Source organism: Solea senegalensis, linkage group LG13 (assembly GCF_019176455.1).
Source record: "Solea senegalensis isolate Sse05_10M linkage group LG13, IFAPA_SoseM_1, whole genome shotgun sequence".
Taxonomy (NCBI): domain Eukaryota; kingdom Metazoa; phylum Chordata; class Actinopteri; order Pleuronectiformes; family Soleidae; genus Solea; species Solea senegalensis.
The window spans coordinates 7,974,917-8,002,037 of NC_058033.1; the positions used below are offsets into that span (position 1 = coordinate 7,974,917).

Consider the following 27,121-nt stretch of genomic DNA (forward strand, 5'->3'; position numbering starts at 1 on the left):
TTGTCTGTCTGAGCTTTTTTTCTTTTTCTTTCTCCTCCCTGAAATGACAGTGAGACCAGACCTAAAGTCATCTTTTCACTTTTCCTCACTCGACCTCCTGTCATGTGACTGTGAGCTGCTAATGTGACACATACAGCGGCTCCCATGACCTGAACTGTCTCTCTCTGTCTCCTCTGACAGGATTCTCATGATCGGGAAAATGGAGTGATTGTTTGCAGGGGGAAAACCCCCTAAAACAGCTTCTTCTGACAAAAAGGAAACAAATTGATTTTCATGCTCAGAAGAAAATGGAGGAAGTGCATCATCATCATCATCATCATCATCGTGAGCCTGCACTTGGCGTGGGTTCCCTCTCATCTCCAATTTAACAAAAAAAATCTCAATTATACATATGTATATACATGTATGTATGTGTATGTACAGTATATGTGCTTCCCGACATCAGCGTGCACAGACGTCAGGTTTAATATTAACACTTTTATTAAAGGGATCACAGTTAGAAAAAGGCATCGCTCCTCTTCTGTCACCAACCAAGATGCGATATCTTAATCTGGCAATTGACGTGGCAAGTTACTCCAAAAAAACACATAAAACAACCAACTAACAAACAAAACAAAATAGCATATTATGAAACCATAATACTTTTGCACACTGCAGCAGAATCAAGCACACGTTTAAATTACAGTGCTGCTCGTTTGTACTGTGGCACAGAAGAAGAGGACAGAGATTGGGATGCATACATCAAAGAGGGGATGACGTGGCCTAAAAGAATGCTGCATGACAAAACACAAGATGCCTTTTAACAATATATTCACTCTACTGAAGCTGTTGCGTGCAGTCCGTCTTATTATTATTATTATACAGTTTGGGATATAAACAAGGGTAGGTAGTCTGTGTGATAGTAACGTCTGCTGATAGTGTTGCAGTTGGAGAAAATGTTTTACAGCACTCTGCAAGTCTCAGGTCGTCTTTAGATTTTTAGATCATTTTTGCAATGTTATCATGACCACACAGTAAGATGATCTCACTGGAACACATCCAGAAAACGCAGGAAACTTTAAGCCTTTTCAGGTTGAAGTTTCATATTCCGCGTAATATTCCCTTTCACTTGAACAACATACAAGACGGCTCTCTTAAAACTGAAGTGGAACCTTAATTAATGTCCTTCTATTTCATGTAGACAAATACCTGAGGTGAAAAAGGGTCGGTGATGCACGACGATGTATTTTTGCAGCTTTGGAAAAACTTCAGTTCAGGTCTAAACCTTAGTAGCAGTGTACTAGGAGATCAATAACTTTATAAAGTTATAGATGAAATATTCACCTCACTAAAATGACCGTCTTAACTGCCATGGGCAGTTGCTGGACATAGCGAGTGGCTTTCACTTGGAAAATATGCAGTTATTACATATCGTTACTAAGAAGCTTTGCTTTCAATGTGGAAATGAAAGAGGCAATATACAGAATACATCGGCAGATCATGATGATAATAATAATACAGCATGAGGTGGACACGACAAGCACAGGCTCGGGTACGAGAAACTTCAGCAGAAACGAAGGACTCTGCTTAAAGGTGATTTCGCTTATTTAAGTGTTTGCAGTGTGCAGTCACGCATGCGCACGTGTTTGCCTTGACAGATGTGAAGAGCAGAAGCTTTGAGATTGAGATTCAAACTGATAGGAAAAAAAAAACGACGACAGTCTTTATTCATTCCGACACATTCCAGACATAAAAATTAAATTCAGTTAAATGGACTGTGGAACTGTAACTCTGCCCCTCGGTCAAAAAAAAACAGTTTTGGATCAAATTAAAAGCAACTCCAAAAATAATGATAGCAGGACAGCTCGTCTGACAAAGTTGTGTGTGTGTTTGGGTCCATATCCCATAATCAACTGCTGTCTTTTTTTTGTCATTGTAACGACATGATCTGCATGATAAATACAGTGATCTTCTGATAATACAAAATACTAAGCAGCCAGAGAGAGGCTGGGTGATGAGGAAGGTGAAACCTTTCAGATCACAAGACGACGAGTAAGTTGGATGACACCAGACTTAAACGTTTGGCTACGAGATGAGGAGGTGAAGAGAACACGGAGTGGCCTCCAGCTAAGTGGACGCATGATTAAAAAGGAGCTGATGTAGTTGTGGGAAAAGATGACGTTCAAAGGTTTTCCAGATGAAGCAGCAGTAACGGAGGTAGGGTGAGGGAGCGTATGGCAATGCCTCCCTGCCCACCTCCTTGTCCTATCGGTCCATTTCGTCCAGCAGGGGTGTGGCGTCTCCGGCGATGGACATGGGCGTGCTCTCGATCATGGGGCTGGGCGACGGTCGCGGCGTCATCCTCTGTACTTTCTTCCGCCCCTCGGCTTCTTTCTCCTTCAGCCACTGCTCGGCCATCTTGCCCCAGTCCACCGCGGTGTTGCTGCTTCCACTTGCCCTGGGAGGACGGGGAGAACAGAGAGGGAGGGTGTATAAGTGGCTGCTTAGGACTTAAACGCACAGATAACTGTGAAAACAGTGCCATCTAAAGGCGGTAAAAACAAATAGCAGGAACTACGAAGACATAGCAGTTGCATTCAAGATGTTTTGGGACTTTTTGACGCCACTTGGGAAGACATTTAAGACCAATTTAACATTAAACAAAAATGCAAGGTTTATGAACAATTTTGCTAAAATGTGGAACATAAAACATGGAAAATATCTACTTCAAGCGCTGTTTTGTTCGTTCCACTATCCTGATCTATGTGATTTACTGTGAGAAGCAGCTGGTAAATCATTTAAAACAGTGTGTGAACATTTTGAAGACCGTTGAAAGATCGATTTTACCAATACCAATTAAGACCTTGTTTTTCTGGTGGGACTATGTAGGATGATGAGAGCACATCAAAATAAGGCACAGACACTCCCCGTGTACTTACTTTGGCTGCTGCGGTGTCTGCTGCTGCTGCTGCTGCTGCGGTGTCTGCTGCTGCTGCGGCGTCCGTCCTCTGGAGGAGGTGGAGGAAGACGGCGTGCCGGACGAGTGGCCGTGGTGACTGCTGTGAGGGCCTTGGTGGCTGTGGTGTGGTATGTGCGGGTGGGCGTGCGTGTGAGAGTGTGACGACTGTGGGGTGGAGCTGGGGTACTGCGGTGTGCCCAGCGCCTGCTGGCTCGGCGTGGTGTAGGAGTAGCTTGGCGTCATCAAGGGTGTCGCGATGGGTTGCTGAGGTGTGGCGAAAACCTGCAGTGGAAATGGTGGAAGAAATGATAATGGGCATCTTCAAAGCCTCATATTTGCCATCATCCCATGATCTAATGCATGTGTATGTTGCTATTCATTTACAGCTTAAATACACAGTATGGAGTTTTATGGAATTAGATAGGGGTGGGCTTAGGAAGCTGCCTACAACTGAGTTTTAGAGCAACAGCTCAATGGACCGGAAATAGTCACAGGCTTGGAGTCTGTCTGTCTGGAACTTGTTTTCTAAGTTTTCCCCGTCGACATCCGACAGAATAATTAAAATAATAATAAAAGTATCTAGTTTGTTAACACTAGAGATAGGATTATTTTGTCAGGAGTTCCAGGCGGACAGCGACTCCAAGCCTAAGTGACTATGAATCGCAAACAAAAACCTGTGCGGGAGTGAGGGAGTGCAAACGCAAAAGAGTTGAAGCAAACAAACTTCTGATCAATACAAGAAAAAAGTGTATTTTCATAAAAATATTTTTTAATGAATAAATGGATAATTTATTTGCAACCTGTGTATTTTGTTTCATGTGGTTGACTTTTGTTCGCTTAATTCATAGTTCAAGTGTTGCTTGCTTCGTGAAAAGTGTTGTTTGAAAGTCTCTCAATCAAAAAACATTTGATGCCATACTAATAAAATTGCAAAAGCAATAAAAAGATAAGCGCAAACAAAAGCGCAAAATATTTCGTCATTTTCTCTAATCTGCTCTTAAAACGCATAAAACATTAGTCTTAGTCATTCATTTTAGATATTTGAATGCAGAAAGGCTACTCATCATATATCTTTAAGTGGCTTGTTTCAGCCACATACTGAATCTGTATGTAACAACCAATATGAGAACTGCCCTCTGATTGGTCAAAGCCTCTAAATATTCAGTTGTGAGGCTATATACTGGAGACCCAGATCTCTCGGTTCCCTTGATTTACATTGAGCTCAAAGGTTTTGATGAAATCACCACACACAATACTGCCAAACTGAGCGCCACTCACATGATAAGCAGAGGAGCTCCCTCCTCCTCCTCCCGTGCTGCCTCCGTAGCCATACTGGCTGGAGCTCCACTGAGCAGGCGTGGTGTTAGGGTTCTGGCCCTGGCCCGTGACAGCAGCGATGGCACTGAACATCTGAGAGGTCATGTTGCGTGGGAGGGCGTTGACAGCTCGTGTCAGGTCTAGGGGAGGGCAGAATATATTAGAACGTTGTATCATATTTTTACACCTCCACACATGCTGAGACTGTGGATACGAGAGAGGGGGCGCACCTGCAATGTTGATATTGGCTGGGGTGGCATTTAGGGACGCAGGTGTTCTTGTTCTACTGCTGTTGCTGGGAGTGATGCCTTAAAAAAAATGAATATTTGTTAATCATCCACAATATCTTTCAACAGATGTAATAAAAAAAACAGTAAGTACACCGCTGCTTTACCTGGTACAGGCTCTTGATAATGGTCTTTGAACCAACGGAATAGTCCGTTTACTGAAGGAAATATTTGCGAGCGGTAGCGGAAGCCGTCTGGGGTGATGGTCACGTACTCGATCCTAGAACAAGAAATTGGTGCGCTGACATTAGTTCTGCACGTAATGTAAATAATCTTGTTAAGCAAGCCAATACATTTCTAATAAAAAAATAACTTTTAGAGGGGTGATTACAGAGTAGAACAGCAGTTTCTGTGCTTTCTGTGAGAAAAATCAACATATACATTTTAAAAAAAACTCACTCTATATTTTCTACCAGGAGCAACAATACAGTGAGTACAGAGTTAAAAGAAGAGACATAAACACTTCTGCTCACCGTGGTTTTCCGCGAGGCTGGTAGCCCAATATGAACTTCCCAGGCAAGTCTTTGCAAGCTGAGACGTAGTAAGGAATAAAGGTGGGCTTCTCTCTCTTTGACCGGACCAATATCTCCTCCATTTTCTTTCAGAGTGAGAACAAAAGGGGAAAAAATGAGACCTCCTACTCCTCCTGCCCAAACACAAACACAAATCGCGTTTCCCACAGTAGGAGTAACACACCTCCTTGCTTCCCCCATTGCAGTCCTGGAAGTACTTGTGCCCGAGTAAGTCCCTGGCGAATGCTGCCATAGGCTGAATATACCGAGCAGTGATTTCATCCAGATCTTCAAATTCCTGTGTGGGGGGGGAAACAACCTCTTAAAGAACAAGCAGCAACAGCCACGATGCAAATGTGTCATTACAGATGTCCTGCATATTTGATAAAACGACATACATCAACACTGGATAACACAGTTTACCTCAGTGTTGATCCAGAGTGTGTGCCCTAAGCTGAACGCATTCTCTTTGCCTTCTTCTCTCACGTCTACGTGCTGGTAGATACCATCGGCCACCTATGAAATATCAGTTAGAGTTAGACAGTTGAATGTGTCATATAAAACACATTCCCGCTCCTTACCTTCCAGGTGACAGTGAGGTGGTTCTCTCCCTTGCTGCTGGGTCTGATGATCAAGTCTCCCTGGTCCAAAGTCTCCATCATTTTCTCTGCCTGGTTGAAACTAATATTGTGGAAGTTGGGATGGGCGATCACACGCTTAATATATGCTGCAGAGAGGGAGTGGATGTAAGTAAAAAAAATGTTGTGGAAGTATTTTTGGACAAACGACGTGTATTTAGAGACAGAATTTTTCAAAAGCAGGGCTGTGTGCCAACTCTTGTGTTATACTAACGTGTTCGCTGTTGTTTCTTTTTGAGCTCCTCGTCGTGCTTTTGGTCTTCAGACTCTGTGTCAAAGTCGTAGTAGGTGTCCTTAGGAAGCTTCCACTCGTTGGCCTTGTCCATCAAATCTGAGGTGCGGCACGTGAGGTCGACACTAAACTTTTCTATGTCGATTTTCATGATGCGGCAGTGCACCGTCATACCAACCTGGAGTAAGAGAGGCAAGAGGAATGAGTGGCACGGAAGAAGTCACAGACCTTTTAATTTAACTGTCATAAACTTTTGCCTGTGATATTAAAAAAAAAACAACAGAAAAGTAGCACAGGACAAGAAGGACCTCACCTTTACTCTTTCCTCAGGATGTTTGACTACTTTGTCACTAAGAAATTTAGTGGGAATGAATCCCTGGACGCCATTATCTAATCTGCTGCGCACCCCGATGGCCTGACCAGGACAAGAACCACTGTCAAAGTGATTCCACACCTAGAGAAGAAAAAAAGAAAACGCTGATGTTTAGAGGTCAGAGTCTGAGATGTTTACAAATATTAAGCTGAACAGAAATGTCTAATGTCTGGTACCTCGCTAAGCTCTGGGAAGTTGTCCTGCTGGCAGAAGGGACACTGCCACAGCCCGGTGGAGTCATTACGTATGGCCTGGTCGTAGCTCTCACCCTGAGGCCGCCGGTGAGCGATACCAGTCACTATACTGGTGATCAGCTTGCCTGGAAGAGGAAAACCAAGAACAGACAAAAAGCATCATCTACACATGCCATCGTGGTTTACAATGATAGATTGATGTGTTTGCTTCAATGCAGTGTATAGTACCGATATAAAAGGTCTCCGGTGTCTCCTTGGTGAGCATGTTGAAGACCTCTTCAGTGTTGGGAACTCTGTAGGGAACTCTCAGGTCTTTGTACCTGCAGCTCAACTCAGCACGGATATCGTATAGTGTAATTCCCTTGTTGCCATAACCCTACAGAGCACAGAACACAAGAATAAGTTTGACAGAGTTGTGAAATGGTGTATTACAGTCAAAGCAGCATCACACAAACTGACCTGTCTCTCCAGCTCTTCAGCAAAGGCATCCAAGTCGAGATCTTTGAGACGTTCTGGATTTTCCAAGATTTCCTCGAGAGCTCCGGCTGGGTTAGCATCTTCTGCCGACTCATCATACTCGAGGGCATCAACGGCCATTTTACGAGCCCACTCATACGTCTCAGGGTGGACTCGAGAGCCGTCCAGAACCTCTATGTAGGAGTCCGTACTGTTTTAGAGCAAAACTGATTTAATATTACTTCGAACAGGCCCAGTGATATATCACAGTCTTGTGTGACATTAGTGGATTAAGCACTAATACACTTCATTCCCAATAGTAAAAAAAGACAACAAAAACATTATTTCACATGCTTGATAAAAAGTGCCAAGAGCATGTACCAGACCCCCTGTAAGGTACCAACCTGTCTCCAAGTGATGCAGTGTCAATCTTGATGAAACCAGCACAGTTGATAAAAACCTTTGGTCCCATGTGGCACATTGTGACCAACTGGGTCCTGTTTTCCAGACGAGTGTTATTCTGCTTCAGGATCTGAACAAAGACAATGTCCACGTTAGTCATGAGGTTGGTGGATGAGGCACTTTACTCTCACGTAAATGGCCGCAGCACATGTTCTAACCTTAAGGAGGTGGGAGCCCTTTCGTGGCCCCAAACCACAGACATACTGGACAAGGCTCTGAGTATGAGGATGGGCGATGGCCCTGTTTACGTCCACTCCAACCTCATTGACACGATTGATGAATTCACAGTAAAGAGCAGAGAGCATATCCTCCTTCACCACGTGCTCCTGAGATAAGAAAAGAAGATTTGTTCAGAAGATACATATGTACAGAGTCCTCTTAGTTAAATCACTAAATTTGGTTTTAATAGCAATTATTAATCAAAGGTTTAGAGAGGTAGCAGGTTATATTTTTGACATAATATCCACTTGCTGATTGGCTGTTTTCAGCTTGCACTATGTAATGTTTCTTTGTGATTCCACAGGGAAATAAAGGTTGGAACACTAAAAAAATCAGACCCCAGGTCAAATAACACAGACATAAGTAAATAAAAAGTCAACAAATCCTGTTTTTCCATCCATCTCTCACCTGTAACGGGTGTAGCTTGAGGCAGAGAATGTCTTCGTCAGTGCTGCAGACCTGAGCATACTCCATCAGTGGATCCTGGATCTTTCTAGCTATCGACACAGCCTGTCTCAGCAAGGGAGGGTAATCCCTGAAATCAGCCTACACAGACGGTGCAGAGTCGGTTAATTTTGGATCTACCGTTGACTGCCATTTACAGAGATGTGTCCGTGTACGCTATGATGAGGTGTTTACCTCTGACTTTTTGCTGTTCATGTACAATGTGGCCAATTCATTGTCAACAAGTTCCACTCCCACAGCAGGCAAAGAGGACTCTTGTTCAAGCTCACTGATTGTCCTCTTGATGTCCTCCATGATCATTTGGGCATCTCTGCAAACATATTTTTGATTTTTACAATTTGACTCCCCTGTATTTGCAAATTGTATCATGTATTTCACATGGAAAAATTATTACCTGTTTTCTCCGGCAACAGCTACCACATGGGGCTTTTTGCTGGATAGAAACTTCTTGAGAGTTTCAATGTCAGCAGCCTAAGAATGAAACACACAAGACACCATAAGGTATTCTCTTACAGGTTTTCCCAACAGCACATTTTGACTGCACTGAATTAAACAACTTGTACCTTCTTTTCTCTCTCGTCCTCCCTAAAGGCATTCCTCCTCTTCATAAAGTAGGGCAGACGCAGGAAGTCCACCACTTCTCCTTCCCCATTGATCAGAGCACAGAAAACTGGTGTATCTCTGTCAAAAGCAAAGTGTGTTGGAAAGCAACAATACTGTTTAATAACTATGTTATCTATGCAGGTTTATTTTTACACAAAAACATAGCTATAATGGGGCAAAACAGGGGACCTATACCTGCTCGGTGCGTAGGCTACACCCAGTACCCGAATGCCTTTGCCCTGACTCTCATCCATCAGATCATCATCTTCCTCAACTTGCTGATCTGGCCTGTAAGGAGCCACTTTAAGCCAGTTATACAACCGGCGACAGCAGGACTGCAAGAAGAAAGGGAGTTTATTGGGAGTTCTGAGGCTAAGACAGTCATCAAAACTAAATGAACACATGATTGAGCAATTATTGTACTCGATGTGAGATGACAATGTGAGCAAAATGTTCATGAAAAATGCAGTAGCAAGACAAATCACAAATTACCCTGACAATGCTCTCTTTGGCCTCAGTTATGAGCTTCCTCTTGAGCTCCTTAGCCATCTGAGGATAGAGGAACTGAGTGAGAGCTCTCTCAATGGCTAAAGTTCGCTGCCTGTTCCACTCCTGCACCTGGTGACTGAATTCATCTCTGTAGTAGAACTGCTTGATCTCATCAAAGTATGTCTGGTCCCCAGCGAATCTGAGGGGAAAGACACAGAAATATGAAGAGGCAAAAAAAACAACAGTGTCTTCATACTTTAATTGTTACATTTAATACACCTAACAAGTATTTGGAGAAAGAATATGCTGCAGCTTAAATTTTTAATAAATTAAAACTCAGGAGGCCTAACAAACTACAAAATTTAGCTCACCAGTTTGTTAACAGTGTATAACTCATCTGCCTGTGCTCATGCATTAACAGGAACGAGGAGGTTCAGGCTCAGTAGATTGACAATATAACACAGACCTTTCCCTTATTTTTTTGTTGTCACTGAACTTACCCTTTGACCCCTATAAGGTCAATACAGATGTCAATTGAAAGCAGTCCCTCTTCCTCTGCCAGACACATCTTTAAGAACTGATCCCCATTCAGCTCTTTCACAGGTTTGTTCTTCAGATACTTGAAGGAGTAGGCAAAATGAGCCTCGTCTACCTCCTATAGAACGGAAATACATTTGCATGGTTAAGTAAGATTGGCAATCAACAGAGATTTTGCAAGTTCAGAAAAAAAAAATCACCTGCTTAACTCGGATTTTATTGTACATGTTTTTGTGCTTTCCAAATGTCTGTGAGGAAATACCTTTTTGCCCTTCTTGGTTGGCTTAATGTTGATCTTTGCCCTCTCCTGAAAGGTCTGTCGGAGAACATGTCTGACCAGAGGTTCCCGGGCAATCTGCATGGCCACCATGTACCTGGTTCCTTCCAGTACAGACTCTGGAGCGGAGAACTGACTGCACACATAGTCTTTGGCCAGTTCCACGGGTTCGGCAGGGAACTGCTCTGTCTCGTGACGCTGGTAACTGTCTCTCAGATTTTCTCCAAACTGTTCTGGAGTTAACCCAAACTTTTTAGCCAAACCATCTGCAGTAAGGAGGGAACAAGGTGGAAACAATGTTTAAATGCAGGTTTTGGGCTGTTACTAATCACAGTCCAGTAGAAGTAGAAAATACTGAAGACAACATGTGTTATTTACACTAAAACACTGAGAATGTGTGCTACATCATAAAAAGCTTTGACTAACCAAGTCCTACACTCTGACAGATGCTGTACATATCTCTACGAGATGCCAACTTGAGATCAGGTCCTTTTTGATCTTCTTCTTCTTCTACCTCCAATTCCTCTTCACCTATGAAAATGAAAACAGCCCATCAACATTAATCAAATAGTAAATAATCTGTTAGACAGAAAAGCTGTTTCAGTTAGTTCTGAAGACTTGTGCGGTAACATCCAACATCTAATGATATGATCAATTCAAAATCATCTTACCATCTTCTGACACTTCTTTGATCTTCTTGAGTTTTTTCTTGCTGGTCTTAGCAGAATTCTGCATCTTGGGGATGTCTCGCCCATAGTAGAGCAGAAAATGGTTGTACACATCACCCAGCTCTTCAAGAGTCTGCACGTCTTTCAGCCTGTAGAAAGTTATCAATAATCATCAAGAACATATGGATTTAGAGTTTGATCATCTCAAGACCCAAACACATTCCTCCAGTGCTAAAACCTACCTCTCCATGTCAGCAGTGTCCAGAGGACGGATGCCGTCAGCCAAAGGTTTGTCAGGATCAGCAGAGATCTGCTCAAACTGGTAGGCCTGCATCTTCTGAAACAGGCGGGTCAAGTTCTGCTTCCGATTCCTCAGTTGAGTCCACTGATGGGCAGAGGCCAAAATTGTGTGTGTCAATTAGAGGGATAATTCCATCACATTGACCCCAAACGGTGTCGTTCATTGGCAAGCAAGAGTAATCAAACCTTTACCTTTTCATCCCACTGCCACACCTTCCACAGGTCGTTGATGTTTAACTCGGGTTCCACATATTCTTTTCTGTAAAAAGCTATGAATGGAACCTCAAACTGTTGATTCCTCATGAAGTTGAGGGCCTCTTTGATTTTGGCAATGGTGCTGGGTCCTTTCCTGCTAAAGTTTGTGGTTGTTCCTCTGTCGAGATAATCTGTGCTCTCCTGTTTTGGATTACATACAAAACAAATTTAAAGTTAAGTTAAAATAAAGTTACAGTTGTTTGTGTGTGTGTGTATTGCTTTAAAGTCTGTATGGCAAAATGTCATACCTGCATGGATATCGTAAGAGTAGAGAAGCCATGTCTGAAGATCCACTCTGCTTCCTCCTCCAGCTCATCATCCTCGGCAGGTTTGACAGGGATGGCTCGTAACTATGAGGCAAAACGTAGAGTCAAAATAGCCACTCAAAATGACAAAATCAGAAAAAGAACAGGAGATGGGATTTCAGGATATAACTGACAATACATAGGGTTACCAGATGAACAAAATCACACACCTGGAACCTCTCAGGCATGTCTGTAGTGCGGATCTCATTGTCCTGGTCAGTCATGTGACTACTTTCCAGCTCACTGGGCTCGTAGAGCTCAAAGATGCTCTTCCTCCCCTGCCTCCTCTTTGTCTGTTTTTTGGGTCGATCCCAGCCCTCCTCATCCTGGTCCTCTTCCTCTTCCTCGCCCTGGTCGTAGGTGTCAGCATCGAAGTCGGCAAAATCAAAGTCGCCACCAAAAATCTCCTGGGCCTCTTGGAGAGCTCTGTGGGGCGATGAACACCGCATAAGACAAATGGCAGTGATAATGCATCTTTCGTTGTACCACTTAATGCCTCCTTATTTGCGGATTCAGATCATTATTTTCAATCCTTCAAACACCAGTAAGTATACTGCATAAAATATAACACTCACGCGTCTGTGTATCCCGAGAACTTCTTGCCCCTCTTTTTAGTGATGGGTTGGCCATCATCATCCACAATAAAATCGTCTATATCTGTTGAACAAAAGCATACATTTAAAAACCAACAATCTCCTTTATTTTACAATCTTTCTCTGTGTTTCCACAAGTCACAGATCTAAAACATCACTCTGACCCACCTGACTCCTCATCCTCTCCTTCTTCGTCATCATCTGCATGTTGGAGGGGCTCATCCACAGCCTCGCCTTCCTCCAGCTCACCCTCTGCATCCCCATGAAAGATCTCATCTGCGATCAAGTCCTTCTCATCATCATCCTCCTCATCGTCGTCCAGTGTTTTTACACGATCATATTTCTTCTTCTGTAACACAAAAAGGAGATGGTACAGTATGAGCACAGCTAAATGTACAAATATGATATGGAATCTTGGAAGTCAGGCATAATGTGAGAAACTAATTTTTTTTTACTGCAAATGAGAAATGATTCTTACCCTCCTTTTCACTTTAACTCCCAAGTTCTCCTCAATGAGGTCCAGATCATCGTCATCCAGGTAGTCATCATAATCTGCAAAGTGGAATCGTCTCAGTCAAAAGAAACAACTTAAAGACAAGCTACAGTTCTACCACAGACTTTTATGAGACACAAGTTTACATTAGACACATTTCTAACAAAATTTAGATCTGTCAGCTGTTAATCTGGTATAGATCATAATTTATTTATAATTGTGCTCAACAACACATAAATAAAGCTTAAACAACAAATTCACTTTGTTCCACATGACATTTTAAAAAAAAAATACAAATGTTTTATGCAACATCGCACAGGTTAATGTAGCATGTGTGTGTCTTGCTCCATGACATATGGGGCTTAAAACAGAGGAACAAGGCAAGGAGGCAGCTGCTGTTTTACCTGCCAGACAGATGCCAGGCATAGGTTGATCAGCAGAGTCCATGTCAAAACCAACACCCAGGAAACCATAATGATATGTAATATACTGCATATAGTGGTACATAATTACAGTATTACAGAATAGTGCTGAGATACCAAGAAAAGCACTTACAGGACCACTTTAAAGTAGTCCCCCCGAGACCAGCAAACATAATCGAGACCTGAATAATTTCATAGGTAGGTCTGTCTGTAACCAACTACAGCATTTCTTCAGTCCAACATAGTCTAATAACTCACATTACAGTTTTATAATAAACCCTTTTCCCACATGTAACTCCAGTAAAAGTGTTAATGTTCTGTGCTGCTTCAGTGTACAGTTGCACTCAAAACTAGCTCACAAAAATATATCATAGTCGGACTAGCTATCAGCAGCACCAGTAAAAATTCGCATTCACGTTTTTAACATCCTTGGCAGGCAGGCGTAACATTAGTGCAAACAGCTTTTAGCAGGCAGACCCCTGATAAACACCTTTCCTCTACATGTACCTGTCACTAGGGCATTGTAGCGTGAGCGAGTACGCTGCATGAATGCTCACTGTGCAGAGACAGAAATCAACCCACATAGTTCCACACTTGGAAAGGGAGGATCGTGAGAAAAAGTTGTTATTCTGTTGGTTCCACCTGACTGCAAGATGCCACTAAATTTTACGCCGTTGTTAGAAAAGCACCCACTTACTTCGCTTTTTACGCCGATGCCTCACTTCTTCCTCTGAGTCACTCGCTGCTGCACTCCCACTTTTTTCAGCTTCTTCTTCCTCCTCCTCATCTCCATCATCAATAAGTCCACGTAAATTTCCCCGCTCATCCTGATCCTCTGTGTTCTCCTCTTCCTCTTCATCTGTTCAGAAACAACAAGTAGTCAAATCATCATGCAACTCCACTGCAAATATGTGCACCCCAAATGAAAAGCTTCAAATCTTACCATCTTCTTCCATAAACCTTTGAGTTTTTTTAGGCTTTAGGTCTTTCTCTTCAAACTCCTCCTCCGACTCCTCAGCCTCGCTCTCAATAAAGTCTGACATGACTGCTGCTCCTTAAAATAAAGAAAAAATATGTTCAAGGCACTGTTCATAGACTTTCTCAAAGTCATTGAGAGCATTTCTGTGTTCTACCAAGACAAAACAGTCATATTATATGGGTAAAAACTATGCTGTAATAGTATTTTTCATACAGTTGTCGCATGCACGAGGAGTAAAGTTAACTATACCAGCAACTTCAATATTATAAATTATCACTGTCTGACCCTTGACCACCTTGACACAACCCCCATGTTCTGCATAACTCAAACCAAAGTTCTGTAAGTTTGCATAATATATGGTTGAAAATATGCTTAAAGGGTGACTTAGGCATGACCCTGGTGAAAGGCTTTATTCAACTAATCTTTCAATGTCAGAGTTGCATTTAATCTAGATATATGTAAACATCAAAACGTTCCTGAATGTGAAAGAAGAAATACAACAGATCCAGTATTTGCAACGTCAGAGGAAGCAGCAGGTGAAGATCTAAACATCACTCACATCTGACGATATTTCCAAAACTGATAAGTCTAAAGACTCAGTCCTCAGTCTTCCACACCTTCATGTCACCAACATTGGTTTAGAAGGCAATGTCTTTCCGCCAATTAAAAATCACAAGGCACAATTCGGGGTTCAAGTGGAACATATTACTGTGAACATAGTAATCTGTGAAACAAAACCCCCAGAACAATATTTTTTTTAAAAAAACAAAAAACTGAGAAAAGAAATCTCCCTGAAAATGTCGCAATGCGAACATACAAGATATGGACGGTGGTGACTAAATATACATATTGACCCTGTCAAACAGATTGAGTTTCTCCTGGTATATTCAATGTCGCTGGTATGCTATCGGTCCTGAACATATAGTCCGTTGAATCGTCTTCGTATTGGCGTTAGCAACACTAGCTAGGCTACAGCCACTGTTGACGATGCGAGTGAGCTAGCGAGCGCCTGTTCCATCTACGCAGTCACGTTTCCCCCCTATAGCCATGCGGTGCATCGCAATGTCTAAGCGGCCAACCCAAACACCAATCCCGCAAAAACAAACTGAGGCCTCTAAGCCAATTGCTAATGTCTTAGTTAAAGCTTGCAACACATCCCTGCGTTAGCTTAGCATTAGCTGCAATGGAACAACAGCCTTCTGTACTCGCATTACCTAGTTGCGACTGCTGGCCAAACAGAACAGTATAAACACCCCGCTGACCAAGGTGAAAATAAACTTACACGTCTCGCCGCAGCGGTATATCCCGTAAAAAATGTCAAGTGATGGTGGGACAGTGTTGTGTTTTGTGTTTCGGGGAGCTTGTACTTGTAAAAATGGCCGAGAGCAAGCAGCGTGATGACAATTCCGGGATGCAGAGAGGGAAATCTCAACCTTTTGAACAGCAAAGTAACGCCCTCTGCCGGTTCACATTGGTGTTCAAAACGAAGCAACAAAATAAGACGACAACGTTGACATTTTGTGACGATGATGTCAATCTTTTACAAACGAAAAAAACGGCATATAAAATGAAACGTACGCCACCAGATAAACGTAAAAAATGTTGGAATCTATTATAGTGAACTCCGAGCCGTTAGGGGGCGCTGTCTCAAAACCGGCACACAACGATAGGCACCTCCTTGATGACGTAGCGTAAATAATACACATCTCTGTGAGCTGTGCGGGAGCTGTAAGTGGTTTTGGTTTTAGTCGGAATGGGTAAATTACACTATGGGTTTCTCTTACACGACCCACCAATCGTTTTCGTATTGTTTTCTTTTATACTTGGACTCTCATTCGGTACGGAACTGAGTTTTGTGACGTGCGGATCAGTCGTTAAACTGTTAAATCTTAAGCACAACGTCAGACTACACTCACACGACGTCCGATACGGCTCCGGTGAGTTTTCCTGAAATGATAATCCACTTTTAAGCTGTTTATTGACATTAGCGTCGTCTACCATCTTACGCAACTGTAACTAATATTTTTTTCAGATTTATTATGTATACGTGCATTAGCAAGCCATAACTGATCAACAAAAACATACATCATGCTCACATTCACTGGATACCTTTAAATAGTTTTCTTCTTGTAGATAAATATGGTTGAAAACAAGCTTGTTATTATATATAAGTATATAAGAGTGAATTTACTTATTCAATGGACGTCTGTCTGTCCAGGTCTTCACAGGCGTCAAAGTCATCAGAGGCATCAAAGTCATCAGAGGCATTAAAGTCATGAAAGCCGACATTCCTTTGACCCCGCCCATCAATGCTGAGACCATTCAGGCCTGTTTTCTTGTGTTTATTTTCAAACACAACTATTGAATGTAGGGAGTCAAGGAGACTTACCTTTGAGATTTACCTTTTATGCCTTGTGTCCTCTTCTGTTACACCAACTGTCCTCCTTACCAGCAATCATGAACCTTCTCTGATGTTTTCCTCTTTTCCTATTGCCTGGCAGCTCCATCGTTCTTTATTGGAAGCAATTACAAAACAACAGAGTAGAGCAATGTAACAAAATACTTCCATTCCTCAAATTTTCTGGCTGCTCCATTCATGTCCTCTGCTCATGACCAACCTTGACTCTCTTACTTTATTTCCAAACTGTATTAACTAAGCTGGCCCTCAAATACGATAATTTCTAATCCTGTCCATCCTGGTCGCTCGCAAAGAAAACCTCAGCATCTTCAGCTCTGCCACCCCCAGCTCCAACTCCTGTCTTTTTGACAGGGCCACTGTCTCCAAGACATTACATCATAGCAGGTCTCACCACCATCTTGTAAACCCTCCCTTTTCATGTTTGCTGCTATCCTTCTGTCACACATCAACCCTGACACTCCTCTCTACCCATTCCAACCTGCCGGCACTCTCTTCTTCACCTCATTTTCACTACCTCTATTCCTTGCATCTTCACCGTACCACCTGTCTCATGCCTGTGTGTCATTCACACACAGGTGTTCTGTCTTGCTTCGACTTCCCAAAACCAATTATTGTTTGGGATTTAAAAAAAAACATCCAAAAAAATGTATACAAACGTCACAAGACAGCACACAAATAGACAGATGTCCATTATTGATCCCAAAACTGGGGAAATATTTGTGTTACATACAAAATCTACAATATAAGCGTTGTAAAAAAACGTAAAAGTAAAGTTACTTGTTCTAGGTAACACCTCTGCTCTCGTTGCTGCCTTTCTTCAGCATCTCTGTAATGTCCTCTGCTCACTGTCTGTATTTATGTGTGTGAGACAGGTAGTGGGCAGCAGTCTGTAACAGGGGTCACTGCAGTGGAAGACAGCAACAGCTACTGGAGTGTCCGTGGAACAAGTGACGCCTTCTGCCAGCGCGGTACTCCAGTACAGTGTGGTCAGACGATTCGCCTCACCCATGTCAACACGGGTCGAAACCTGCACAGCCACTATTTCGCCTCGCCGCTGTCCTCTAACCAGGTGGGTGGTGAAAGCAGTATAATCCTTACCCTCAGAGACAGCGGCAGGGTTTGGTGTTTAGTGATGTCTTATTCATGTAGTAAATGTTAATATCTAAAGGCTTTGATTCTAGTGTCCTCAGGTGTAAAAGCTGAGGACACACAAAATAGAAGAAAAGAAACAACAACAAATATTTGTCTGGTAGTACAAAAAAGAGCAGGCTTTCAACAGGTTCCCTTACTCTCTCCTTTATTCCTTGTCTCCTAATCTCTTTTCTCATTTGGCCATAGGAGGTGAGTGCTTTTGGTGAGGAGGGGGAAGGAGACCACCTGGACGAGTGGACAGTCCAGTGTGGCGGATCTGTGTGGAAACGTGAGGAGGCGGTCCGCTTCCGCCACAAGGCCACCGAAGCACTGCTGTCGGTGACAGGGGAGCAGTACGGGCGGCCAATCCACGGTCAGAGGGAGGTCCATGCCATGCTGGGCCCCACCCAGCACAGCCTGTGGAAGGCGATGGAGGGCATCTTCATGAAGCCCAGCGAGAGCCTGGCGGGCAGCCGAGACTACAGCCACCCACACACGGAATTCTGATCTTTTCTTTTTCTTTTTCTTTCTTTCTCTTCTTATTTCTCCTCACTGTCTGCAAGGCTGAACAATAAGCAAAAAAGAACAAACAAAAATTTAATTTTTTTTAAATCGTACTGCAATATGAGCCATGATTTTAATGGAGCTTTTGATTAAAAGGATCAATACCAACATCTGGAGAATATGATATGTGGTTGCCTTTTTAATTTTTAATATTAGAATGTGAAATATTCACTTTTTATAAGCAAAAGTTGCTGCTCCTGCAGTTTGGATATTGCACTTGGCCATTTTATCATTTTAATACTTTAATGAATTGTTCAGGCCTTCCGGCTTCCTCCATATTCCTTCCCTTCTCGCTTGTTTGCATCTTTACCAGTGGCCTCCAGATGCATCTCTGTCCCCGACTCTCCCGTCTCATTATTTCTCTCTCATTAACCTTATGACTGTCATCTCTTGAAGAGACTGTGCCAAAGTCTGTCATGGATCAGGGTAAAACAATTACATCATCTGGTAATGAGTCCACTCAAAGCTCTCTGATTCTCAGTAGTGTTTTCAGATACATATCCACAGTAGGGGAGGGAAGTTGTTGTTCGATATACATGGGCACCAAATTTTGATTTTGTTATATTTAAAAATATACAGTGCTCTAAACAGATTTCCCCGCCAATTCGTCACGACTTAATGACTCCTCGCAGTGGAGCTTATCACAGGAATGAGGTTAAAATGAAGAGAAGTTGACTGCAGCGCAAAGGGCAGACAACTCCTCCAAATCCTGTACTCTGTATTAAAGAATGATACATTATATTATTGTCAGTGTTGGCCATGTATCGTGAGTTCAACATCCACTCCATGTCAACTTTGTATGGTGTGGAGATCAATCTGAAAAGACTGCGTCAGAGATCCAGCAGCTACACTACACTTCACCAGTGTTATTTTTGGTTCACACTTTTAATTCACCTTTACAAAGGTGTAAAAAGAACAAAAAGTATTATCTTCTTAGCTGTTCCTAATGGTTAAAGAACTAGTATCTAGTAGCAGTGACACTACAGAGTTTTTCCAGATCAGCACATTTAAGTTAAGTCACGTTTTTTAGACTAGGAAACACATTGTTACACTAGTGCCTTTGCCTTGCTTTTTTTAAAATGAAGTAGGTGTTTGCATTGTGGATCATTTTAAACCTGTGGAAACATATTTCTATGGTGTTTACTCAAGCAATCATAAGCAGTGTTACGATGGTAAATACATTTTTCCTTTGAGTCAGATTCAGTTCAGTTCCAAAAAAAAAAAAGATTCTGCACTAAGTGACGTGAGAGACTAAACAATTTTGTCTGTGGTGGTTTGTTCTTTTTTTGTTTTCTTTACACAAATGACATCACTGAACTGGATCCTGCTTGTATTTAAGTATTTGTGTCAGCAGTTAAGTGCTGGGTCGAGGTGTTTTTACATTCATGTCCGTGTATGTCGTGTACGCATTATGTGTCGGATCAAACTTGGTTTCAGAGGTTTATACAAACAACAAACCTGCAAGGAATACCTCATATTAAAGAACACTTTTATGCAATGAGACGGCTCTCTCCACTTGATCACTTCCACTACAACACCGCTAATTCATGCAACATAATTATTAAGCATGTTGGAATTGCCTCACAAGACCCAAACCCCTAATTTAACCCACAAAGATGAGAACAGACTCAAGCTAATCATTTGTTCCCTGACCATTACATTTTGCACAATGCCTTGTTTGTCCGCCTAATGGCTTGTTTTGGTTCATTATGTGGCAGTTAATGGGGTCTGGGTGCATCGGCTGTGAGGCTATTCACACTTGTGTTTGAACCATACCTCTTATTATTCATGTTTCAGCGGGTGCGCTGATCCCAGCACTGTTTTACAGGAAAACTCCAGGGTACAAGTTAACCAATGTGCAATTTAACCTCTGTCCGTCACACGCTGCATCAATATTTGATATGTATATTTCAGGCTGGAGTAGCTTTAAAAGATTGACTAATTTAAAGTGGAAAAAAATACATTAATATATATTATTTTTACAGCAGTTTTTGGGAAGGTGACATGTTCTGCTGCTAGGAACAAATTAATTATTTATTTATATTATTTATATAATTAGTAAGTTATTAAGTACGTTTTTTAAAGGAACTCTAAAGGGTTAAGTGAGATAAGAGTTATCTGACTTTACTGCAAATGCTCTCTCAGTCTCACTTCTTTATGTGCACTCTGGTTCCAGTTTTGGGGGAAAACTGCAGTGCAGGTAGTGGAGTGGAAACCACGCTGTGTTTTAATACTATTTTTAGGTTTGGTATTTAATAAGACACTGCAGCCATGATGACAAGTGACAAGCAGGGCAACAAGCCTAATTTATACAGAGTTTTACATTTTTTAACAGCCAGTGAAAAATAGTTGTGCTCACCAGCGTACTCTGAGCTGGAAGTTAAATAAACTAAGTGCTATATTTGAAATATTAATTTCAGAATCACAAGTAAAAACAGATGCCCCTTTTCTATAAAAACAAGGTTTTATTGCATAAACATATATGGGTATATAGATATATAGATTTTTTTTTTTTTAGATTAAACAGATTCAATTTGTTTTCTGCATTTTTAGATATCCATTCAGTTGGTAACTATTGCTGTTTTCTTTCATGATTTCTAAGCAGCATGCCAAGGTTGTGTGTATAACATGATCTGTCTCTTGTTTTTGTCTCTGTACAATCTACAAGGTAAAAACACGCTTGGTTGTTTTGGTAAAAACAAAATCAGAAAAAACATGAAAAATCAAGAACGGATTCTTGATACAGATGTACAGCATAATAATGTTGTTTTGTGTTGTTTCTGTTTCTTTTTCTTAAATAGGTTTCCTGTACAAGAATGTCTGAATGGCACAGATATTTCGAGAGTGGCTGAGATCAAGTGATTTATGCTGGTTTTCAAAAGGGGACCGTGACACGAATAGACACAGGTGAAAACATGGTCCGTCAGGTTAAATGTACTGAGAATATCAAAGACATTAATGGACTTGGACAAAAGTAAGTGTAGCGTACATTATACAGCAGATTATACATACAATTTGAACTGTCCAGCGTCGAGACCCACAGACTCCAGATGACATGAAACAGAGATGAAAAAGATGGTGATGATGATGATGATGACGTGACATTGTATTTGCATATTTATGAAAATGTCCTCCCCTGCACTGTGGTTTGATTAATAGCTGGTTAAAAACTAGAAAAATGGCTATTACAGTAAAAAATGAATATGTGACAGTAGTACATAATACCTACATTTAAATCAAGGCTGTGTCACCACAAAGAAAGGAGTACGTAAATGGATTCCCTTGTTTTTTCCAAGGACATGGGAATCGAAACGACATGCATACTGATATACAGTATAATACATTTTTGCTGTTGTACTTAATCATACAAACCTTTTTTTTTCTCACATTAGTTTTGTCATGTTTTCATTCAGGCCAGCGAAAAAAAACGAGAGACCAAATAATTAATTGCTCTGGGGAATTAATGGAAATGATGATCAGGGTATGTCCGAGGGGCAGCACCATGCAATTTATAAATCCATACGAGTTGGTGTTGTAATCAATAGTAGTAAATGTCAACAAATCTGTTATAATACAAATAATTGCCACAATATTATTGAAAATGCTGTTTTGAGGACATCTCATAATATCACAAAACAGTCACATTAAAAAGGGGATGGGAATGACGCTCGCTGGAGTCAAACATGGTCCACGCAAGCGTGTTCATTCTCAACAATAAAAGGTAGAAAAGAACTTGTTTGGACGAGAGATATGAACAGAATACAAACATATATATAGTCACAATATAATTCCAACAACGGTAGATTTACCAGTGACATCTTTTTTTTTATTGCCCAGCCTTGCACCCACAGGAGAAAAAAACTTCTCAAATTAAATCTGTGTTGTCATCTGGATGCTCAACCTTGGGGCATCCCTGTTATAAAAGAGGAGCACGATTGTAAACACCTACAAGGTCCTTTCCAAACTTTCTCCTCATCATCATAATCGCCCCCCCCCACTGCTAAACTGTACTGCAACTGCTCAAATAAGGATTTAGGGAAGATATAACTTAGAATAGTTGAGCGTTCACTATTTCACACAACCAAACTGCCCTAGTGAACTTCCAGCTTGTTTTTTACTCCAGCATTGAGCTGCAGTTTCCATTTGAACCACTAGAATGCAACACTTGCCAAGCAACTGGCTGTATATATAATTACAGCTTGGTGTTTTTTTTTTTTTTATAGATTACACAAACTAAAGTTAGCAGTTAGAGAAATGTCTGCTATGGCAGTAGATCGACACTCATGTCTTCCAATGTCTTCTTGACACATCCCAGCGTGGTCGTATTAATATGCAAAAAAGAAAAATAACAACTTCAGTTTCACTTGATAGATTTGACATGTGGGCATTATTATTATTATTATTATTTTTTACACCTGTTAAGACGGCCTATATTTACAGGGTGGACATTAAGTACCCACACATGACCCACGCGTGACCAGTCGACCTAGAGATAGCGGGACAGTCGCCCCTCGCTGAGTATTAAGTTGTGCTGCTCGTACGTAGATACATACACAGAAAATATTCCATGTGCTCCGGGATTGGTGAGGTGAGCCGAGGATGCAGATGTTGTTACACAGACGGTGTGTGATGTTTTCCACAAGACTGCATGAGGTGCGAGGTGAGAGATTTACAATTGGTTTTAGATACTGTGCCCGACATTCAGTGCCCACATTCACTCTGTTCACATTCAGTGCAACTTTATAGGGGTAAATATGCAGTAGTCAATAATAACTATTGTTGTTTTCTAATTAGTAATGGCTCAAAGCACCTGATAAACATTCTCAGTAATTAGACAATCAAGATAAAACCGTACTGGTATTCCCTATGATTGATATAAAACACAATTCTTTTCCGACTCAGGTAACTTTGCACGGTGTCTTTCAAATTAAAATCAAAAGGAGGAGAGGGGGAGGAAAAAAAAGAAACTGGGGTCAACTGATTGTTCAGAGAAGTGCTCGGGTTGCGGCTGCTCCAGCTTTGGCTGCAAAGACAAGATGTGTGTGAGGTTGTGGCTGTCCTGTCCACTCCCCGTGCTCACAGTGCAATTGGTCACTCCATGCCGTTCCGCAGCATCTGGTTGGCCGCGATGAGCATGACACTGATGATGAACGCCATCGCGAAGGCGCAGATCAGGCTTTTCCTGACGCACGTCTGCCGGTTCTTCTTCTTAGGATGGACTGGGAGGAGTCAAAGAGCAGAGAAAATCAGTTTAATGATGACGCAAAGGGATATCAAATAAATGAGTTACACCTGTTCAAATGCTCGTTAATGCATCTAATCTAATCAGCCAATGACGTGACAGCATTTATGCACGTAGATGCGGGTCAAAACAACCTGCTGAAGTTTAAAAAGAAGGTGATTTAAGTGACGGTGCCTGAGGCCTCATTTTCAGAAACTAATGATCTGCCAGAGTTCTCGCGGAAAAACAATCTCCAGAGTTTGGAGAGAATTGTTCAAAAGGAGTAAAGAGAATGGCCAGGCTGTGTCGAAATAATTGAAAGGTGTGGTGAATTCTAGAGAATCTCTGAATGCAGAGCACGTCGAGCCTCAAAGCACGGGCTACAGCAACAGAAGAGGCACCAGGAGCCACTCCTGCCTCTTTACGAGGTGTCCCGTGTACCTAATAAACTGGCCACGGGAGCGCAGATCCTTTAAATGCCCATCACATCAGCGGTAACCTGTGTTTTACTCGATCGGATCAGTGTTTTCAGTCATACAGAAACTCCTTCTTTGGCTTTCATGATGAAATAATTCCACACAAATCATCCTCGGCTGCAGCAGGTGTGACGGCAGATTTAAACCGTTCAAATATCCACGTCGCTAAATAAGACGGTGATTACTGTGGTTTTGTACAAGCTTCAGGAACGTCTGTTATCTGAATGTGATGTGTGGTAAAGTGGTAAAAGCTTAGATGTGGACATTCGGAAGAATTATTGATGAATGACAAACTTTTCGATTTGCCTTATTCTCTTCTTTTGTGCCTCGGTAACCACAGTCACATTTATGTTTGCTGAATTTCACTGTGTACATTTACTGGTTGATTGAATGAAGAAGCATTTAGCCAGTATCCTTTGTTGTCGCCATGTTTTTCTACCTTATTCCTGTGACCCAGATCATGAATTAAAATGTCTCCACTGTAAACAAAAAAATGAATACTAGAGAGAAACAAATCTGCTCTGCTGTGAAGAGAAGTGAGGTGAAACTATTGTTCTGTTACCTATTTGTTCAAGGCCTTTTCCCCCCAAAGACATTATCTCTGGAGATATTACAAAAAAAAGTATGAGGGGTAAAAGGGAGGAACCAAAAGTTTCCTCCTTGTGGTTCTTTTATCTGAGTGTGTTACAATCACACATCGATACATCACGTCAAAGCTTTTAGTCTTAGGGTTTAAGTGGAACACTGCTGATGTCCCACCGCGGAGGAAGAAGAAGGAGATCGAAGCGGCCGTGAAAAGAGGGAAACGGTGGGGAAAACGGATAAACGTCTAGATTACAAGCGAGGCTCGAAAAACCTCTTTGTCATCTCCTTGGACGATTTCCTCACATTGCTATTGTTCTTTTTTTCTTCTTCTCACTCCCTCTGCAGCATGCTGTTCCCTCAGCACCAGAAACTCAGAAACTCTGTGCCACGCCAGCAGTTCCCCTGATCACTTCTATAGCTTCACTGTCCCTACGTTTTCTCAATGTCCTCCCATCTGTCTCTCTTTTTAGTGCTTACGGAGACTGTAGGCATGGCACTCAGTGGATTCATTTGGACGTTTGCAGTTTTTCCAGCACATTTGATCCGTCTCTGCTTTTGTCTCACTCTGACTGAACTCTGAAAGGCAATTTCTAACTCAGCCCATCAATCCTCTCTCCGTTACCGCTTTGACCCTTAAAGAAATGAATGAATGCACAAATTTGACATTCATAAAATCTGCTTTCCTACCATGTGACCTTTCTGTCAAGATAAAAAAATCTCACACGTTACAATGAAGGAACACGTCAATAATTAAGGATTTCACCTTGGAATCGGATGGGGGTTATTTTCATAGAGTGCACGTAAAAGTGCCAATCACTGTCGCCCTCAGGGATAGGACAGTTTTCATCAATTATTCTGAATAAACAGAGACATTAGAATGGATCTATTACTCATCGCTGTTTTGTCTGTTCATCTCAGATCACACCTCTTCTCATTTGAGTAAATTGGACGCTGATGCTTTATAGTATCAAGGTTGTTATTTTCACACCAGTGTGGGTTTATAGGTTTGACGCTATAAAATGTTTTTAAAAGTCAGCTTAAACTATTTCATGATGGAGTGTGTACGCTGTGGCTCAATAACATTGTCACCGACAATGCACAAACTAAGTGGAGGTGCATTGTTCTTCTTTTAAGAGTCTAAGGTTCACACACATACAAAAAAGGCCACTTTAGCCTCGCTTTGGAAAGTAACACAGCAGTTACTTTCCAAAGCGAGGTGATTTGCTTCCTTGCGGGCAGTTATAAAGCTCGATACAACTCCCAATAACTGTTCCCCCGACAAACCGGTGCCAATTTGCTTTCACTATCTTTTATATTTTATGTTGTTGCTAACAAACGGAATGATTAAATCCTCTTAGCGGAGAGCCAACGGACTGTTTGGTTGGTGTCTGTCATGTCTGCATGTTTGTCAAACGGATGCCTCTACTTGAATAACATTTAGTTTGTTTGTTTATGAGAATAAATTGAATTCACTACCCATGAGGATGTTTGTATAAGTGTGTAATTGCTTTAAAATATAAACTGTTTGATTTTTAACTAAGCTGCACCACACTGGAGGATAAATGACCAGATTTCGGCCCCCGATCTGGCCCTTCCCACAATCTGATTTTAGGCTGATTTGGACAGATTATCTGTCCAAATGATCCTGTAGTGTGAGGGATTAACAGACAAGATTTTTATCAGAGTCTTCCCAATTTCAAATCCACAAGTATTAAACATGTTTGCTATTCATGACTGAACAGCGATCGGGGCGTGAACTGAACGAGCGAGTTGTGTCCTTTTGTTGAGAACCGTAACTTGTACAAGTCAAGTTGATTCTGTCTTCTCAACCAGTTTTTATTGCGTTTCTCAGCACAAAACATTGCACACACAACAGCTATTATTAATGGACGACGACGTCAGTCCGTCTGTTTATATTTTGTAGTCACATTAAATCAAATTTCAGGATTTAAACACTTGAAAATTGGTTACAATTTCCTTGTGTCTGTGGTCTCCCACATTTTTTTAAAAAATCTCATCAGATTTGAAGCTCCTCTCCTCAATCTTGTGTGCATTTTGCAGTTTGAAGCGGATGCTGCTTACGATGCAAATGAGGGAAAAACAACATCCTTTTGGGTACATGGAGGCGGTGGAAAAGACATTTAAACATTTGTTGATATCACTAATTATTTTTACACTGGACTAATCTATGGGTACAAATGAAGTGACTTAACCTGCACTGCACTAACTGATCGACTGATTGATTCTCAGAGACGGCAGGAAACGCCAACGGTGAGTGAATTTGTTTTGGAATGCAATTTGAGGTCGAGCCCTGCTCTCTGTTTATATGCTAAGCTCAGGTAACTGCCTCTTGGCAGAGGCTCAGTGTTTTGCACATGGATAAGAGAGTAGTATTGATCTACCTTTAAGCATAAAGGCAAATAAAATTGTAATGTTTTGGCCATGGCAACATCTACCCGAGTCATTGTCAGATTACTGTGTTCTGAATTTTGTTTTTGAAGCAGCTTCCTCACCTCCCTCATACTCAGGACAGTTCCCTGAGTTTTCGTTGAGGCTCTCCTCCTCTGTGATGATGATGTTCTCTATGTCCTTCATCGTCAGATGGTCCCGGAAGGCGTGGAACAGCACCTGCTTCAGCTCATCCAGAGACAGCTGCTGCATGTCAAACTGCGGGGGCACATAAAAGCGATCAATGCGGGGACGGATGCACG

General features: G+C 41.7%; 3 protein-coding genes across 5 annotated transcripts in view; 1 reads left to right on the plus strand and 2 right to left on the minus strand.

Annotated features, from left to right (window-relative positions):
* Nucleotides 1-462: 462 nt before the first annotated feature.
* On the minus strand, nucleotides 463-15,421 carry supt6h (SPT6 homolog, histone chaperone and transcription elongation factor). Its single transcript, XM_044042418.1, has 36 exons — nucleotides 15,297-15,421; nucleotides 13,979-14,089; nucleotides 13,733-13,894; nucleotides 12,599-12,672; nucleotides 12,289-12,469; nucleotides 12,103-12,184; nucleotides 11,698-11,953; nucleotides 11,471-11,572; nucleotides 11,160-11,363; nucleotides 10,910-11,052; nucleotides 10,671-10,816; nucleotides 10,426-10,530; nucleotides 9,985-10,265; nucleotides 9,686-9,840; nucleotides 9,189-9,384; nucleotides 8,892-9,031; nucleotides 8,657-8,774; nucleotides 8,488-8,564; nucleotides 8,268-8,403; nucleotides 8,037-8,174; nucleotides 7,568-7,735; nucleotides 7,352-7,479; nucleotides 6,951-7,158; nucleotides 6,720-6,867; nucleotides 6,474-6,616; nucleotides 6,238-6,378; nucleotides 5,907-6,102; nucleotides 5,636-5,781; nucleotides 5,478-5,570; nucleotides 5,239-5,352; nucleotides 5,016-5,140; nucleotides 4,650-4,762; nucleotides 4,486-4,563; nucleotides 4,217-4,395; nucleotides 2,919-3,220; nucleotides 463-2,437 (listed from the first exon to the last, which is right to left on the minus strand). Exons 2-36 carry the CDS (start codon nucleotides 14,076-14,078, stop codon nucleotides 2,245-2,247), a joined length of 5,271 nt encoding a protein of 1,756 aa, XP_043898353.1. The 5' UTR covers nucleotides 14,079-14,089; nucleotides 15,297-15,421; the 3' UTR covers nucleotides 463-2,244.
* A 284-nt stretch (nucleotides 15,422-15,705) lies between these two features.
* On the plus strand, nucleotides 15,706-19,626 carry sdf2 (stromal cell-derived factor 2). Its single transcript, XM_044042506.1, has 3 exons — nucleotides 15,706-15,951; nucleotides 17,306-17,502; nucleotides 17,772-19,626. Exons 1-3 carry the CDS (start codon nucleotides 15,768-15,770, stop codon nucleotides 18,069-18,071), a joined length of 681 nt encoding a protein of 226 aa, XP_043898441.1. The 5' UTR covers nucleotides 15,706-15,767; the 3' UTR covers nucleotides 18,072-19,626.
* Nucleotides 19,627-20,570: 944 nt separating this feature from the next.
* Nucleotides 20,571-27,121, minus strand: part of caln2 (calneuron 2) — a 57,462-nt gene continuing 50,911 nt past the window's right edge. For all 3 annotated transcript variants that reach the window (XM_044042503.1, XM_044042504.1, XM_044042505.1), the window contains 2 exons: nucleotides 26,924-27,077; nucleotides 20,571-23,347 (listed from right to left, as the gene is read on the minus strand). In XM_044042503.1, coding sequence (XP_043898438.1) covers nucleotides 23,220-23,347; nucleotides 26,924-27,077 — 282 coding nt within the window. In that variant the 3' untranslated portion in view covers nucleotides 20,571-23,219. The remainder of the gene's footprint in view (nucleotides 23,348-26,923; nucleotides 27,078-27,121) is intronic.

Excerpts from the sequence above, each read along its gene's own strand:
- supt6h (XM_044042418.1), bottom strand. The coding sequence starts at position 14,078 with ATGTCAGACTTTATTGAGAGCGAGGCTGAGGAGTCGGAGGAGGAGTTT. Across the intron at positions 9,385-9,685 it reads GACCTTATAGGGGTCAAAGG|ATTCGCTGGGGACCAGACAT; the intron begins GTAAGTTCAGTG and ends CTTTCCCCTCAG. Across the intron at positions 5,571-5,635 it reads ACCTCACTGTCACCTGGAAG|GTGGCCGATGGTATCTACCA; the intron begins GTAAGGAGCGGG and ends GATATTTCATAG.
- sdf2 (XM_044042506.1), top strand. The coding sequence starts at position 15,768 with ATGGGTAAATTACACTATGGGTTTCTCTTACACGACCCACCAATCGTT. Across the intron at positions 15,952-17,305 it reads CGACGTCCGATACGGCTCCG|GTAGTGGGCAGCAGTCTGTA; the intron begins GTGAGTTTTCCT and ends TGTGTGAGACAG. Across the intron at positions 17,503-17,771 it reads CGCCGCTGTCCTCTAACCAG|GAGGTGAGTGCTTTTGGTGA; the intron begins GTGGGTGGTGAA and ends ATTTGGCCATAG.